This window comes from Heterodontus francisci, chromosome 5 (genome assembly GCF_036365525.1).
Source record: "Heterodontus francisci isolate sHetFra1 chromosome 5, sHetFra1.hap1, whole genome shotgun sequence".
NCBI classification, from domain to species: Eukaryota; Metazoa; Chordata; class Chondrichthyes; order Heterodontiformes; family Heterodontidae; genus Heterodontus; species Heterodontus francisci.
Window position 1 is genome coordinate 152005723 of NC_090375.1, and position 16301 is coordinate 152022023.

The window sequence follows — 16301 nt, forward strand, 5'->3', positions numbered from 1 at the left end:
CAAGAAGGTGGAGCGTAATGTGAGGTTATTCATTTTGGTAGAAAGAATAGAAAAACAAATATTTTTCAAATGGTGAGTAGTTGGTGTTCAGATGGATTTGGTTGTCCTTGAAGGAGGAATACAAAGTTAACATGCAGTTACAGCAAGCAATTAGGAAGGCAATTGGTATGTTGTCTTTTATCGCAAGGAATTGGAGTACAACAATGAAGAAGTCTTGATACATTTATATAGGGCCTTGGTGAGACCACACTTGGGGTACTGTGCGCTGTCTCCATTTTAAGGAAGGATATACTTGTATTGGAGGGGATGTAATGAAGGTTCACTAGATTGATTCCTGGGATGAGGAGAGACCGAGTAGAACAGGCCTATACTCTCTGGAGTTCAGGAAAAGAGGTGATCTCACTGAAACATAAGACTCAGAGGGCTTAACAGGGTTGATGCTGAGAGGCTGTTTCCACGAGCTGGAGAGGCTAGACTCGGGGGAATTGCCTCAGGAGAAGGGACAGTTATTTTGGACTGAGGTGAGGAGACATTTCTTCACTCAGAGTTGTGAATCTTTGGAATTCTCCACCCTAGAGGGCCGTGAATACTCACTTGTTGAGGATATTCAAGGGCCAGAGTGATAGATTTTTGGATTCCAAGGGAATCAAAGGATATGGAGCTCGGGCAGGAAAGTGGAGTTGAGGTTGAGGATCAGTTATGATCTTATTAAATGGCAGAGTAGGATCGAGGGGCTGAATGAACTCCTCCTGTTCCTATTTCTTACTTATGTTCTTTATTACATTTGTTAATTGAGAAACGATTCCTCATGACTTGAATGAAACACATATTGTGCCTTGCCTGCCATGTCCCTTGAACAAAATGTTAAACTTTATTTGTTTTACTCTTTGTGGATTACTTGTCCAGATCACTTTCAAATGACATTATTATTGCTGCACTCTACCTGTTTTTATTTTAAAAGTGAAAATATCGCTGGGTTTTCAGCCAGGAGTAGAATTCAGCGGCCGTGTTGTTTTCCCTATGAACAGTAAATTGCAATGGCTGTATTTTCTGCAAGGAGTAACATGCTAAATTATATTTTCTATGAGTGAAATGTAATAACAGGTTATTAAAATGCAGAAGTAACACTGCAACACTGACAAAATGAATGTTAGTATGTCCGAAATGATTCTAGCACCATTTTCCACACCTAGTGTGTGACCAAGATTGACTGCAACATGCAGAGAAAAGGCCCTGCATTGAGCCAACACCTGCCTTTCTGACTTCTCTGAGTAAGACCGTGGAAGTATTTTCATCCAATGAGAATTATGATAGCAATAATCCTGAATGAAGGGATGTTTGTCTTGATGCAATTAGCATCTTGAAGCTATCCCTTTTCTGAATGGGGCCAGAGTCCTTTGCGCAGTTGTGACAAAGGAACTTCTTAATGGGAGTTTACAAGAAGGAAATCATAGAAAGGAGGAAGGGAGAGGACCCTGAAAGAAAGCAGCATGCAAAGTATACACTAATAGCTGCTTACCAAAATGAAAAGTTTTACAAGATGTGGAATTCGGATGCCAAGATACAATTAAATGTTGAATATATGAATTAATGAAAAAATGGTATGGTACAAACAAAATTAATGTTTAGAAAAGATATGAAAGAATTGTTATTAAAAAAATATAATAACAGTGTGAACATTTGAACAGGAAACCTTGTGGTACGTCCTTAGACTAAATGTTCCCAAAGAACAGGGGCCAGCAACCTGCGGCTCTTTAACATCTCATTTGCGGCTCTATACCTTTTCTAGTTGGATTGCATTAACATGAAAAAAGCCTAAAAAAGATTAAGTCAAGAAAAGTAAGAGCCATGTTTTTATTATGGGGATAAAAAGCTAATCATTATACTGCACTTTACGGTTTCAAATGATTATTTTAACGAAAAGCAGTGTGCTCGAAAGAAACCTGTTTGACTGGTATAGCTACACGATAGACTGGTTTCAATCTCACTTTGAAGAGCTGGAACCTGTCATAGCCGCTAAGCGCATTGCACTGCTGAACTACAAGAAAGCCCCCAGCGTGTTAACATGCGTAGCACCTAAAGTAGCCAGAGGCGCTGCACAAAGAACAGCCAGGCGCTGCGCAAATGACTACTGGCAACACCTATGCAGTCATATTCAGCTGGCCTCTGACATCGGAAACATCAGAGGAATGTATGATGGCATTAAGAGGGCTTTTGGGCCAACCAGCAAGAAGATCGCCCCCCTCAAATCTAAATTAGGGGACATAATCACTGACCAACGCAAGCAAATGGACCACTGGGTTGAGCACTATCTAGAACTGTACTCCAGGGAGAATGTTGTCACTGAGACCGCCCTCAATGCAGCCCAGTCTCTGCCAGTCATGGACGAGCTAGACGTACAGCCAACAAAATCGGAACTCAGTGATGCCACTGATTCTCTAGCCAGTGGAAAAGCCCCTGGGAAGGATGGCATTACCTCTGAAATAATCAAGAGTGCCAAGCCTGCTATACTTTCAGCACTCTACGAACTGCTTTGCCTGTACTGGGACGAGGGAGCAGTACCACAGGACATGCGCGATGCCAATATCATCACCCTCTATAAGAACAAGGGTGACCGCGGTGACTGCAACAACTACCGTGGAATCTCCCTACTCAGCATAGTGGGGAAAGTCTTTGCTCGAGTTGCTTTAAACAGGTTCCAGAAGCTGGCTGAGCGCGTCTACCGAGGCACAGTGCGGCTTTCGAGTGGAGAGATCGCCATTGACATGCTGTTCTCCCTTCGCCAGCTACAGGAGAAATGCCGTGAACAATAGATGCCCCTCTACGTTGCTTTCATTGATCTCACCAAAGCCTTTGACCTCGTCAGCAGACTTGGTCTCTTCAGACTACTAGAAAAGATTGGATGTCCACCAAAGCTACTAAGTATCATCACCTCATTCCATGACAATATGAAAGGCACAATTCAGCATAGTGGCACCTCATCAGACCCCTTTCCTATCCTGAGTGGCATGAAACAGGGCTGTGTTCTCGCACCCACACTGTTTGGGATCTTCTTCTCCCTGCTGCTCTCAAGTCTTCAGAAGAAGGAATTTTCCTCCACACAAGATCAGGGGGCAGGTTGTTCAACCTTGCCCATCTAAGAGCGAAGACCAAAGTACGGAAAGTCCTCATCAGGGAACTCCTCTTTGCTGACGATGCTGCATTAACATCTCACACTGAAGAGTGTCTGCAGAGACTCATCAACAGGATTGCGGCTGCCTGCAATGAATTTGGCCTAACCATCAGCCTCAAGAAAACTAACATCATGGGACAGGACGTCAGAAATGCTCCATCCATCAATATTGGCGACCACGCTCTGGAAGTGGTTCAAGAGTTCACCTACCTAGGCTCAACTATCAGCAGTAACCTGTCTCTTGATGCAGAAATCAACAAGCGCATGGGAAAGGCTTCCACTGCTATATCCAGACTGGCCAAGACAGTGTGGGAAAATGGTGCACTGACACGGAACATAAAAGTCCGAGTGTATCAAGCCTGTGTCCTCAGTACCTTGCTCTAATGCAGCGAGGCCAAGAGAGACGTCTCAATTCATTCCATCTTCGCTGCCTCCGGAGAATCCTTGGCATCAGGTGGCAGGACCGTATCTCCAACACAGAAGACCTCAAGGCGGCCAACATCCCCAGCATATACACCCTACTGAGCCAGCGGCGCTTGAGATGGCTTGGCCATGTGAGCCGCATGGAAGATGGCAGGATCCCCAAGGACACATTGTACAGCGAGCTCGTCACTGGTATCAGCCCCACTGGCTGTCCATGTCTCCGCTTTAAAGACGTCTGCAAACCCGACATGAAATCTTGTGACATTGATCACAAGTCGTGGGAGTCAGTTGCCAGCGATCGCCAGAACTGGCGGGAAGCCATAAAGGCGGGGCTAAAGTGTGGCGAGTCAAAGAGACTTAGCAGTTGGCAGGAAAAAAGACAGAAGCGCAAGGGGAGAGCCAACTGTGTAACAGCCCTGACAACCAATTGACAACCAATTTTATCTGCAGCACCTGTGGAAGAGTCTGTCACTCTAGAATTGGCCTTTATAGCCACTCCAGGCGCTGCTCCACAAACCACTGACCATCTCCAGGCGCTTACCCATTGTGTCTCGAGACAAGGAGGCCAAAGAAGAAGAGTTTATAGATTATGCCTTTGTTTCGAGGAACAGGTTTTATGGTTGTGGCCATTCTTGTTTCTAATATAGCTGAGACAATAAATTATTCAGAATGTGCTATTAGAAGCTTTTTCAATTACGAGAATCAATAGCTGAAAAATTGTCTTACTTTTATACATTTTAAATTATAGTCTGCTTTAAAGATGACTTTACTGACAAAATTATAGTTAAAAAAGTTCAAAAACTTGATAATTCAGAGTTAGGTCTGTTTTAATTTTGGTTTTGAAATAGCAAAATGTCGTCTTGCAGTTCCCAATAGTTTTTATTTTCAGCAATTCTTTTTAGAAAAAGGCTCTTCAGGTATTAAAATGAATCCTGTCACAGAAGAACTATCATAGAGGGGTTTCTGCAAAGTGGTGCTGGGAGGGTCCACCATCTCGCTCTATAAAAACAGGAATAGTAGCCAGTATGGCCGAGTGCTTGTTGCTCCTAGGATTTTGGTGGCAAGTCTTTCATTTGTATAAGACGAAAACTTTTATATTTGAATTCATATTTTGTTTCTACCACAAGTAATTTTTCTTCACTTTTGGATGAGAAAATAAATTAATTTTGAGGTTTTTCTCATCAGTCTCCAAAGATTAAGCTTTAATTGAACAATCACTGTAGCTTTTCAAAGAAATTACAATAAAATGAACATTGACTTGTAAAGAAGGGGTAGACAACTTGCAACTTTACATTGTACATCATCTTCCTCTCTTTCAGCTGTACTTTGAGACAATGGCCTGACATCTATCAGGAAGCAGGGAGTATGTGGGGATGGGCAATAACCATCAGGAATGCATTAAGGTTTGGGGTGTTAAATCCTGCTCAATTTAACAGTATGACCTCATTATAATTTATTTCTTTCATTTCCCACCTAGCAGCTGATCAAAGTGACAGGCTGGTTTGCTGCCAGGCAGGAAAACCAGCAGCAGGAGACTGCAGTGGAAATCCTTGGTGTCAGTCCCCAGCAATCAGAAAGTGGGAAGGCTGGAGTCTAGCAGTTGCGGGGGAGGGGGGGGGGGGGGGGGGGGAAGGCGGTGGGGGAAAGAGACCATCACAGGAGGGGTGAAGGCTGGAAATCAGGACCTGGCATGGGAAAGGGTAGAGGCGGAAAGGGAAGTCATCTCAGGAGAGGTAAGGCTGCAGATTGGGGCTTGGTAAGGCAGACTATCGCGACAGGCAGGAGGCCAGAGATCAGGGCTAGAAGGCCATGGCACAACCGGGAGTGGGGTGGCAGAAGGCCAGGAATTGGGGCTAACAACCATTATTATTTCTTGCACAACTTGGATACTGTTGTTGCAGCATTGATTTTGGGGCCTAGAAAAGACATAAAAATGTAGGGCATTCCTGAAATATAACCTATCAAAATAATTTCAACTAAAACCCTCCAATGTTTCAAATTGCAACTAAATGTGCTTCAGACCAACATTTAGCTATTGCAAGGGCAATGTCCCTCAGTCTTGTAGGGCAGTCCATGACAGGAAGTGATAAGCAAGCAGCTAGCTACCCCATGTCAGGAAAAGACAATATGCCAAATGAAAAATATTAATTCATCAGTTGGAAACTTACATTAGATTTTTAATGGAAAAAAATCCTACCCTGTTAACTTTTTAAAAATTGGCAGCCAAGATGGCCATTGCAATTTCATCTGAAATACCAAGAGATTGAACTGGAGACTGAAGTCTAACAAGAAGCCCAGCCAGGGCAATGTTTTGGCTAACTGAGTAGATTATCCAGATCATATTCGGTTGCAGAACATTCAAAGCTATTTTAAGGCATTCATAAATGGAGACATCCCTCCAGGGGGTTAACACTGACAACACTACCTGAGAGAGCTTTTGGGTTTTACACTTTGGACCTCATTAAAAACAAAGGGGATTGAGAGAACCATGTGACTGTTTGTCCATCTCTGAAAAACTGGGAGCTTTGTTACACACAGAAGACACAAGCAGTAGGAAAAGGCTGCATGCCTCCCTTTCTCTCTCCCCAGAAAACATAAAGTTTGAAAACTGTCCATGACTGTGGACCCTCCAAGCCTACAGACTGCTACAGCCAGAGAGCTACCTATCAGTCTGCCTTCAAGAAAACCCTGAGCAAAGCAGGCCCTCAGCCTCCTACACTGTTCCAGTGAAGTTCAACATAAGCTCGAGCAACCGCACTTCATCTTTCGATTAAGCACTTGATAGCCTTCTGGACTCAATACTGAGCTCTATAATTTCAGATCTTGATTTTGACCTCGTCATTTGATCTCTCCTGCTTTCTACCTGTGTCAGACCTTCCATTTTGTTCTTTCCTCCCCTCCCTTCACTGTCTTTGTACTTGTTTAAAACCTGTTGCATCTCTAACTTTTTCCAGTTCTCATGAAAAGTCATTGACCTCAAATGTCAACTCTGTTTCTCCACAGATGCTGCCAGACATGGAGTATTTTCAACATTTTCTGTTTTTGCCCAGGAGATATGTTGTACAAGACCTTAATTAGGCTGCATTGTAGAATACTGAGAGAAATTTAGGAAGGATACAAAAGCAATGGAAAAGGTGCAGTTCAGATTCACCTGAATCAAGGAATGATATTGCATAGAAGGAAGCCATATGACCAACCGTACCTGTGCTGGCTCTTTAAAAGATCTATTCAATTATCCCATTTCTCCACTCTTTCTCCATAGTCCTGCAAATTTTTCCCCTTCAAGTATTTATCCAATTCCTTTTGGGAAGTTATTATTGAATCTGCTTCCACCACCTTTTCAGGCAATGCATTCCAGGTCTTAAAAACTTATTATGTATTTTTTTCCTCTTCATGACACCTTGGGTTCTTTTGCCAATTACTTTAAACTTGTGTCCTCTGGCAACCAAACCTCCTGCCACTGGAAAAAAAGTTTCTCCTTATTTACTCTATCAAAACCTTTCATGATTTTGAACACCTCTATCAAATCTTCCTTAACCTACTCTGCTCTAGGGAGAACAAGCTCAGTTTCTCCACTTAATTGAAGTCTTTCAGCCCTGGTACCATTCCAGTAAATTTATTCTGTATTCTCCCCAAGGCGTCGACATCCTTCCTAAAACATGGTGCCCAGAATTGGCCACAATACTTCAGCTGGGACTCAACCATTATTTTATAAAGGTAGAGCATAACATTCTTACTTTTGTACTCTATGCTGCTATAGGGCCTAGTGGCGTTTGCCTATTTAACAGCCTTTTCATCTTGTCCTGCCACCTTTAAAGACTTGTTTATGCCCACCTTCAAGGTCTCTCAGTTCTTGCATTTCCTTAAAAATTGTACTATTTGGTTTATATTGCCTTTCCACATTCTTCTTAGAAAAATTAATCACTTTAATGAGTCTTTGGCATTCTCTTCCTCAAAAGGCGGTGGAAGCAGAGTCTCAATATTTTTAAAGCAGAGGTAGATAGATTCTTGATAAGCAAGGGGGTGAAAGGTTATTGGGGTAGGTGGGAATGTGGAGTAATCCGTTCAGCCATGAACTTATTGAATGGCGAGCAAGCTCGAGGGGCCAAGTGGCCTACTCCTACTCCTAATTCGTATCTTTGTATGTTCACACTTCTCGGTGTTAAATTTCATCTCCCATTTATCTGCCTAACTTGCCAGTCTATGACCTCCTGCAGTCTTACTATTCTCCTCACTGTTCACTACATTTCTGAGTTTCGAAACAACAAGAGTTTCTCACTGAGCTTGATGAAAGTTATGTACTATTCAAAGTATGCAACGAAACAATACCTATGTAATGTAATGAATAATCAAATCAGTACCTCCTCTGAAGTTTTCCTCCAACAGAAAAAAATGGATTATGAAACATAGCAATACAGTCATTACACTTGTGCATCCACAGGTCTCCCTGGTCACATAATTGGAAAGATGCTCAAATCTATAAACTGCAGGAATTTGACTTCAAGGAATGATGATCCTAATTTTGCAAGATGGTTATGTTGAGCTCAATAGTTTACAGGAAGAAAAATGAAAACCAATTCAATGAAACAAAGATGTTGCAGGAAAGCTGCAAGCTATCTTTTGTTACAAAATAATATAAAGATATATTTCCAGCAACAGTTATGTACTTTTCATGTGCTGACCTCAAAAATAAGTCACTTGGTATATCTATCTCAAATGAGATGGCTGAACTACATTAACCACCTGCTTTAATTAAAACAAAGTTAAGCAAATGGTTTGCTATGTAAACAGGCAGTTGGAAGCAAGTATGCTAAATTTGCAACTTAAATAATCATATGAAACTAGGCTTGTTCAAGGTTTGTTCTTGCAGTTCTTGTGCTCAACTGCTCAGTAATTCACTGAATTATTCATTATTGTAAATGCAATATAAAATACCTGGGTAGTGTTGGCTAAACTACGAAGGTGGGTTTGAAGAAGTTTGGTGGCTCCATCCTGGAATGTTTTGGGTAGAGCTCCAAGTAGCATGCTGAACTCTGGAGTGTTGAGTTGAAATAGGCATATCAAAACTGCTTGAGCTGCCTAAAAGAATAAAAACAAGTGATGTCAAAAGGAAAAATTAGTTCCACTCATCATTATATCTACAACTTCAATAAAATAATCTGTGCGGTGTTTCTCCAGTTTCATGTATATCTCTCAATATCACTCATTTAAATATCTTTTTGCTTAAAGGAGCAGTAATCCTTAACTGACATGAGAAGTCAAAATTTTGGTGCTGTGGCCATCAACAATTTTCACATTAACCTCATTTTAACCAATTTCAACCAGAACACCACTCCAGATTTGCCATTTGCAAAGTCTCATTAAACTACAGATGCACATTATTAAATAACAGAAAATGCTAGAAACATTCAGCAGGCCTGGCAGCATCTGTGGAAAGAGTAATAGAGTTAATGTTTCAGAACTGGGGGAGCTTAGACATGTAACAGTTTTTAAGCCAGGCAGTGAAAGGGATGGGAGGGAAGATCAGAGTGGGAGTGGAGAGGAGATTTAAAATGACAGGTGACCAGGTTAAACGATGATTTACTTGTACTTCTTTCAATTTAGTACACAATATTCACTGCTCATGACGCAATCTTGTCTACATTGGGGAGATCAAACGCAGATTGGGTGACTGCTTTGCAGAACACCTTCTTTCAGTTCACAAGCGTGACACCGAGCTTCTGGTAGCCTGGAATTCTCCCATTGTCCTGACCAAATTTATTCCTCAAACATCACTTGGCTGCAATATGCTTTGGCACCTCGTAAGCGCTAGAAAGATACGATACAACTGCTAAAGGCTGGTTAACCGGCCCGAACCCGATGGGTTCAATGAAAATCAATGAAAAAATCTGGAATTAAAAGGCTAGTCTCAGTAATGGTGACCACGAAACTACCGGATTGCTGTAAAAAACAATCTGGTTCACTAATGTCCTTTAGGGAAGGAAATCTGTTGTTCTTACCCAGTCTGGTCTACATGTGACTGCAGGCCCACAGCAACGTGAATGAATCAATGGCCCAGCAAGCCAGCAGGTGGATCAAAACCACTACGAAAATGTCAAAGAATAAAAAAACAGGACGGACCACCCAGAATCAGAATCAGTCCTGCCACAGCCAGCCCAATTGATTCTGCAAAGTTCTCTCTGCTAACATCTGAGGCCTTTCACCAAAATTGGGAGAGCTGTCCCACAGACTAGTCAAGCAATAGTCTGACAGTCATACTCACTGAATCATACCTTACAGCCAGTGTCCCAGACTCCTTCATCATCATTGGGTATAACCTGTCCCACCGGCAGGAGAAATCCACCAGAGGGGATGACATAGTGGTACATAGCCATGAGGGTCTGGCACCAGGCCAAACTTGGCAAGGGAACTCCAGCTGATTACCATCTACTGTACTCGCTCAACTGATGCTTCAGTACTCCTCCATGTTGAACACCACTTGGAGGAAGCACTGAGGGTGGCAAGGGTGCAGAATGTACTCTGGATGGGGGACTTCAATGTCCATCACCAAGAGTAGCTCGGTAGCACCACTACTAACCGAGCCCGAAAGAGCATAGCTGCTGGACTGGGTCAACGGCAGGCAGATTGGTGAGGACGAGGTCAAGTATGTTTTTCCCTCTTGTTGGTTCCCACACCACCTGCCGCAGATGCATCTGTCCATGACAGTACTGGTAAGAGTGACCACCGCACAGTCCTTGTGGAGACGAAGTCCCGCCTTCACATTGAGGATACCGTGCATTGTGTTGTGTGGCACTACCACCATGCTAAATGGGATAGATTTCGAACAGATATAGCAATGCAAAACTGGGCATCCATGAGGCGCTGTGGGCCATCAGCAGCAGCAGAATTGTACTCAGCACAATCTGTAACTTCATGGTCCTGAATATTCCCCACTCTACCATTACCATCAAGCCAGGAGACCAACCCTGGTTCAATGAAGAATGCAGGAGGGCATGCCAGGAGCAGCACCAGGCATACCTCAAAATGAGGTGTCAACCTGGTGAAGCTACAACACAGGACTACTTGCATGCCAAACTGCAGAAGCAGCATGCAATAGACAGAGCTAAGCGATCCCATAACCAATGGATCAGATCGAAGCTCTGCAGTCCTGCCACATCCAGCCACAAATGTTGGTGGACAATTAAAACAACTAACTGGAGGAGGTGGCTCCACAAATATCCCCATCCACAATGATGGGAGAGCCCAGCACATCAGTGCAAAAGATAAGGCTGAAGCATTTGAAACAATCTTCAGCCAGAAGTGCCGAGTTGAATCCATCTCGGTCTCCTCCTGAAGTCCCCAGCATCACAGATGCCAGTCTTTAGCCAATTCGATTCACTCCATGTGATATCAAGAAATGGTTGAAAGCACGGGATACTGCAAAGGCTATGGGCCCTGACAATATTCCGGCAATAGTACTGAAGACCTGTGCTCCAGAACTTGCCGCGTCCCTAGCCAAGCTGTTCCAGTACAGCTACAACACTGGCATCTACCCGGCAATGTGGAAAATTGCCCAGGTGCGTCCTGTACACAAAAAGCAGGACAAGTCCAACCTGGCCAATTACTGCCCCATCAGTCTACTCTCAATCATCAGTAAAGTGATGGAACGTGTCCTCAACAGTGCCATCAAGCAGCACTTGCTTAGCAATAACCTGCTCAGTGATGCTCAGTTTGGGTTCCGCCAGGGCCACTCAGCTCCTGACCTTATTACAGCCTTGGTTCAAACATGGACAAAAGACCTGAAATCGAGGTGAGGTGAGAGTGACTGCCCTTGACATCAAGGCAGCATTTGACTGAGTATGGCATCAAGCCCTAGCAAAACTGAAGTCAACGGGAATTAGGGGGAAATCTCTCTGTTGGTTGGAGTCATACCTAGCGCAAAGGAAGATGGTTGTGGTTGTTGGAGGTCAATCATCTGATCTCCAGGACATCACTGCAGGCCCAATCATCTTCAGCTGCTTCATCAGTGACCTTCCTTGAACCATAAGGTCAGAAGTGGGGATGTTCGCTGATGATTGCACAATGTTCAGCACCATTAGCAACTCCTCAGATACTGAAGCAGTCCGTGTAGAAACGCAGCAGGACCTGAACAATATCCAGGCTTGGGCTGATAAGTGGCAAGTAACATTCACGCCACACAAGTGCCGGGCAATGACCATCTCCAGCTAGAGAGAATCTAACCATCTTCCCTCGACAGTCAATGGCCTTACCATCGCTGAATCCCCCACTATCAACATCCTAGGGGTTACCATTGACCAGAAACTGAGCTGGAGTAGCCATATTAACACCGTGGCTACAAGAGCAGGTCAGAGGCTGGGAATCCTGAGGCGAGTAACTCATCTTCTGACTCCCCAAACCCTGTCCACTATCTACAAAGCACAAGCCAGGAGTGTGATGGAATACTCTCCACTTGCCTGGATGGGTGCAGCTCCAACAACACTCAAAAGCTCGACACCATCCAGGACAAAGCAGCCCGCTTGATTGGCACCCCATCCACAAACATTCACTACCTCCACCACCGACGCACAGTGGCAGCAGCATGTACCATCTACAAGATGCACTGCAGCAAAGCACCAAGGCTCCTTAGACAGCACCTTCCAAACCCACGACCTCTACCAACTAGGACAAGGGCAGCAAATGCATGGGAACACCACCACCTGCAAGTTCCCCTCCAAGTCACACACCATCCTGACTTGGAACTATATTGCCGTTGCTTCACTGTCGCTGGGTCGAAATCCTAGAACTCCCTTCCTAACAGCACTGTGGGTGTACCTACCTCACATGGACTGCAGCGGTTCAAGAAGGCAGCTCACCACTACCTTCTCAAGGGCAATTAGGGATGGGCAATAAATGCTGGCTTAGCCAGCGACGCCCACATCCTATGAATGAATAAAAAAAATCACAGCAAAGGATGTGGGCCCTGACAACATCCTAGCTGTGGTGCTTTAGACTTGTGCTCCAGAACTAGCCTTGCCCTTGCAAGCTGTTCCAATACAGCTACAAAACTAGCATCGACCTGCCAATGCTTGAATTATACCCATTCCACAAAAGGCAGGACAAATCCAATCCGGCCAATTACTGCCCCTTTAGTCTACTCTCAATCATCAGCAAAGTGATGGAAGGTGTAGTCAATAATGCTATCAAACGGCAATTACTCAGCAATAACCTGTTCACCAATGCTCTGTTTGGATTCTGCCAGGACCAGTTCGCTCCTGGCCTCATTACAGCCTTGGTCTAAATATGGACAAAAGAGCTGAACTCCAAAGGTGAGGTGAGAGAACCTGCCCTTGACATCAAGACAGCATTTCACTGAGTGTGGCATCAAGGAGCCCTTGTAAAAATGAAGTCAATGGGAATCAGGGGAAATATTCTCCACTGGTTGGAATCATACCGAACACAAAGGAAGGTGGTTGTGGTGGGTGCAAGTTCCTCAGAGCAGTGTCCCAGGACCAATCATCTTCATGTGCTTCATCAATAACATTCCCTCCATCATAAGGTCAGAAGTGGGGATGTTCGCTGATGATTGCACAATGTCCAGCCCCATTTGTAACTCCTAAAATAATGAAGCAGTCCGTGCACACATGCAGCAAGACCGGGACAGCGTTCAGGGTTGGGCTGATGAGCTGCAGTTAACATTAGCATCACATAAGTGCCAGGCAATGACCATCTCCAATAAGACAGAATCTAACCATATCCCCTTTGTCATTCAACAGTATTAGCATCGCTGAATTTCCCACCATAAACATCCTGGGGTTACCATTGACCAGAAACTTCACTGGACCAGCCACATAAATATGGGGGCTAAAACAGCAGGTCAGAGACTGGGATTTCTGTGGTGAGTAGCTCACCTCCCGACTCCCCAAAGTCTGTCCAACATCTACGAGGCACAAATCAGGAGTGCAATAGAATACTCATCGCTTGCCTGGATGGCTGCAGCTCCAACAGCTCTCAAGAAGCGCAACACCATCCAGCCCGCTTAATCGGCACCCCAACTACCACTTTAAACATTCACCCCCTCCACCAACAACGCACAGTGGCAGCAGTGTGTACCACCTACAAGATATACTGCAGCAACTTGCCAAGCCTCCTTCGACAGCACCTCCCAAACCTGTGACCTCTATCACCTAGAACAACAAGGGCAGCAGGCGCATGACAACATCACCACCTGCAAGTTCCCCTCCAAGTCACGCACCATCCAACTTGAAACTATGTCACTGTTCCTTCACTCTCGCTGGGTCAGAATCCAGGAAATCCTTCCCTAACAGCACTGTGAGTGTACCCACACCACAAAGACTGCAGCAGTTCAAGGCGGCGACTTACTACGACCTTCTCAAGGGCAATCAGGGATAAGCAATAAATGCTGGCATAGCCCACATCCCATGAACAAATAAAAATAAAGTATTTATTTCAACAATGAACAGTTTAAAAAGAGTTTTAGACTGCTGCAACTCTATAGTGTATTTAGACAAATAACCTGGAATTTTGTGGGATTTCTCTTGATCTATTGCTATAACTTAAGTGGAAAAGTGGGATCCCCAGAAAATAATGAATATTGCTAAGCAAAGGACTGTTTGTGCGATTTTCCCAGGATTTTTCACCAATCTTATGCCTAAGTTGTGGGAGCAGATTGGGAGAACCTCCAAGGAAATTGTCCCTCAATGTGTTTTGAGTAAGCCAAAAACCTGTAAGATTCACAGATGCTGCTGGCCCTAATTTGCAGTATGAAGAAATTACAGTTTCCCTTAAGTGAGTAAGTATCAAATGATGGATAAGGGCTTTCTCAAGATCCAGTTTTGATAAAGCTCAGATCTGGTTAAACTCAAACATATTTTAGGTCTGTCCATATAATCCTGCCATTTTTCCGCATTTTCTTGGGGTAGCTGGGGGAGATACTTATTCAAAATAAAAACAAGGTGCTGAAAATGCTCAGCAGGTCAGGCGGTATCTGTGAGAGAGAAGCAGAGTTAACTTTTCAGGTCTGTGATCCTTTCATCAGAACTAACTTATTTATTACACAGGATGGGGTTTGCAGCCAACAGCTACCACAAGAACAAACAAAGTTGATGGAGCTTTATTCAACAGATTTTCAAGAGATAATAAAAACTACCACTAAGAGAAAACAGCTGGGATTTCATACACCAAAGAATTGTACTCATTCTGGTGCTAATGTACAAAAAATTTATTTTTAATGCTGGAAAATGTATATGCGCCAATACAGTGGTAAGAACTGTTGAGAGAAAACACTGCAAACTTGGCTGGTTTGCTCAAGAGCCATATCCATCAAATGGAAAGCCTGCAGAGGACCATGATACACCTGGAGGACCATATGAACAGGAGATCTCATCACTGTAGGATCTGAAATAATTGGTCAATTTCAACAGTTCTATGAGCTAAACCTTGTTCATCCAATGTAGAGTCAACAATATTGGCACCTTGTAAATCCCAAATTTGTGGATCCAGGATTTGAGAAGAAACATAGAAAATGTACCTACCCAAGAGATTGAATAAAAACTCAAATTTAACATCTGCCTTTTGCCACATCAACCTTTTATTCAGGAAGAATTCTCATATTTATTCTTGGACTATCTGCATTTGTCTCTAGACGAAGTGCTCATTTAAGCAATTGGACCCTGAATCAGTTCAAGATGTCTGCTGTTTCATTCCACTGTCCCAGTGAGGAGTTTAATCAGGAAGGAAAGCAAGATTTGGCCAACATCAGTGCCATATCAGTTTATGCCTTACTATGGAGATGTCCATCCAGAATTTTACCAGTTTCGTGAAGACCCAATTCTTGGATGGCCCTGGAATGGTCAATGCTATCTAGCCCTTGCTCTGAATTGTCGAAAGCTGGACGATGAGTAGGATCTGGTGAACTGAGCTATGCAACATCTTTGACAATTTAATCACTCCCAAACTTGGTTTATATAGCGCACTTATTTCAATACCATAGAGCTGTGCGAGCTAAATTTGGATCATTATAATGCAAGGCACCATTCCAGCTTTGCTTAAATTAGCTTAAAACTGACTTTGTGAGAGAAAATTCACATAAAAACACGAAACCCAAACTACGTTACAGCAGATTGATTTAAAATGCTTCCGCCAATACGAGGAAGCAACGAAGACAGTAGACGTTTCAAAACCGTTCGGCCCAAAGAAACAAGATAAGACCATTCAGCTCCGTGAACATGTTCTGCCATTCAATGGCAGATCTGCAACTCACTTTCAGTTACCCATCATTTGATACATATCGCTTAATACCCTTAATAAACAAAATTCTATCAATCTTGGTCTTGAGCATTTTAATTGACCCAGTATTATGGATACAGTAGCACTGTAGTTAGTAAAGGCTGGCTACCCCACCTGACGTGTCGGGTTCAGGTCGGGTCGCACTTCCGGGTCCGTCATTTGGGCTCGGGTTGGGTCGGGTTGGACACGCTCTATCACCACCTCTGGTAAGTGGCTTCAATCTTAATATACTTTTTGGACTTGAAAGGTGGTTTTGCTACAGTTATTGTGCTTGTGCAGATGAGCAACAAAGTGAAAAACAGAAGGTAGGTGAACTGATGGTTGGGTCGGGTCAGGCACGGGAAAAATGAACGGACTCAGGCCGGGTTGGGCTCGGGGTCCGATGTGGTTCTGATAGGCTTGGGTCGGGTTTCATTTGCAG

The 16301-nt window shown here is 43.7% G+C and overlaps 1 protein-coding gene and 1 long non-coding RNA gene across 11 annotated transcripts in view; one reads left to right on the plus strand and one right to left on the minus strand.

The window, feature by feature from the left end:
- Window positions 1-15889, plus strand: part of LOC137370104 (uncharacterized) — a 66492-nt gene extending 50603 nt beyond the window's left edge. The window contains exon 5 of the long non-coding RNA XR_010975079.1: window positions 14653-15889. This is a non-coding gene — a long non-coding RNA (uncharacterized lncRNA). The remainder of the gene's footprint in view (window positions 1-14652) is intronic.
- Window positions 1-16301, minus strand: part of clasp2 (cytoplasmic linker associated protein 2) — a 673953-nt gene that overhangs the window by 80697 nt on the left and 576955 nt on the right. For all 10 annotated transcript variants that reach the window (XM_068032254.1, XM_068032248.1, XM_068032247.1 and 7 more), the window contains one exon: window positions 8531-8674. In XM_068032254.1, the coding sequence (XP_067888355.1) occupies window positions 8531-8674 (144 nt within the window). The remainder of the gene's footprint in view (window positions 1-8530; window positions 8675-16301) is intronic.